At 35.2% G+C, this 863-nt stretch overlaps 1 protein-coding gene across 1 annotated transcript in view; it reads right to left on the reverse strand.

Annotated features, from left to right (window-relative positions):
* Positions 1-266: 266 nt before the first annotated feature.
* CUNH1orf185 (chromosome unknown C1orf185 homolog) overlaps positions 267-863 on the reverse strand; it is a 37,043-nt gene continuing 36,446 nt past the window's right edge. Inside the window, exon 5 of the mRNA XM_012811464.1 lies at positions 267-648. Coding sequence (XP_012666918.1) covers positions 326-648 — 323 coding nt within the window. The 3' untranslated portion in view covers positions 267-325. The remainder of the gene's footprint in view (positions 649-863) is intronic.

The raw sequence follows: 863 nt of genomic DNA on the forward strand, positions 1-863 counted from the left end.
ATTGTTTTTCCTGTGTGTTGAAATAAATACCTATTATTTATTATGTCTTTTGATGAGATCCAAAGAGTTAAGCTTACTGTCCATGATATCACTCTGCTTCTTCTTGTAATTTTGTTTCTAGAAATAACCAGCAAGGGAAGTAGGACCACTTGGGTGGCAGAGAACAAGGGAAGCAACATTAGCATGGACACATTAGGAGACTCAGAAGCTAGTAATTCAGTTTTAACTTCCCCTGATTACAAAAGAAAAAAGTCATTCAATATTAGGTTGAAGGTTTTGTATTTCAACCTCCGTGTTTTCTCATGAACATGTTTCCTTAAAGCTGTCATTTTTTGGATTCATCACGAAGTGTCATATTCTGTACATTTGCAGCACATTCTTCTAATGAAATGGTTGACAGGTATGAAAAGACTTTTTCCATTAGCGGTTGCCTGAGAAAAGGCACTGGGGAGTTCTTTTTCACCAAAGAACCATCAGAAAACCAGTCCTCAGCCGCTTGTATACTTTGGCTGTAACAAGAATCAGATGGCAACGTTGATAAGCTTATGGTAACAGTGCTGCAATTTGTTGACGAGCTAGTCTCTGAGGGGTCACAAATGACCTTTTTTGTTGCAAGGCTGAATTCATCCGTAGAGTGATATTTACTTGCTGTAAAAAATAAGATTTACTATGAATATTATATATTCATAAGCCAAATCTTAATTATATGCTTCCAATGGACAATGATACAGGGCCAGGAAAATGCTATAAAGAAAATTCTTGAGTTGCTAGCATCATCCATGCAATGTTATATGTAATTGGCAATTAGCAATATTTTCATAATAGTCTAGAGTACAAAACTCTATATTCCTTTTTTTTTTTTT

Source organism: Otolemur garnettii, unplaced genomic scaffold, assembly GCF_000181295.1.
Source record: "Otolemur garnettii isolate 467f Iridium unplaced genomic scaffold, OtoGar3 scaffold00159, whole genome shotgun sequence".
NCBI lineage: Eukaryota > Metazoa > Chordata > Mammalia > Primates > Galagidae > Otolemur > Otolemur garnettii.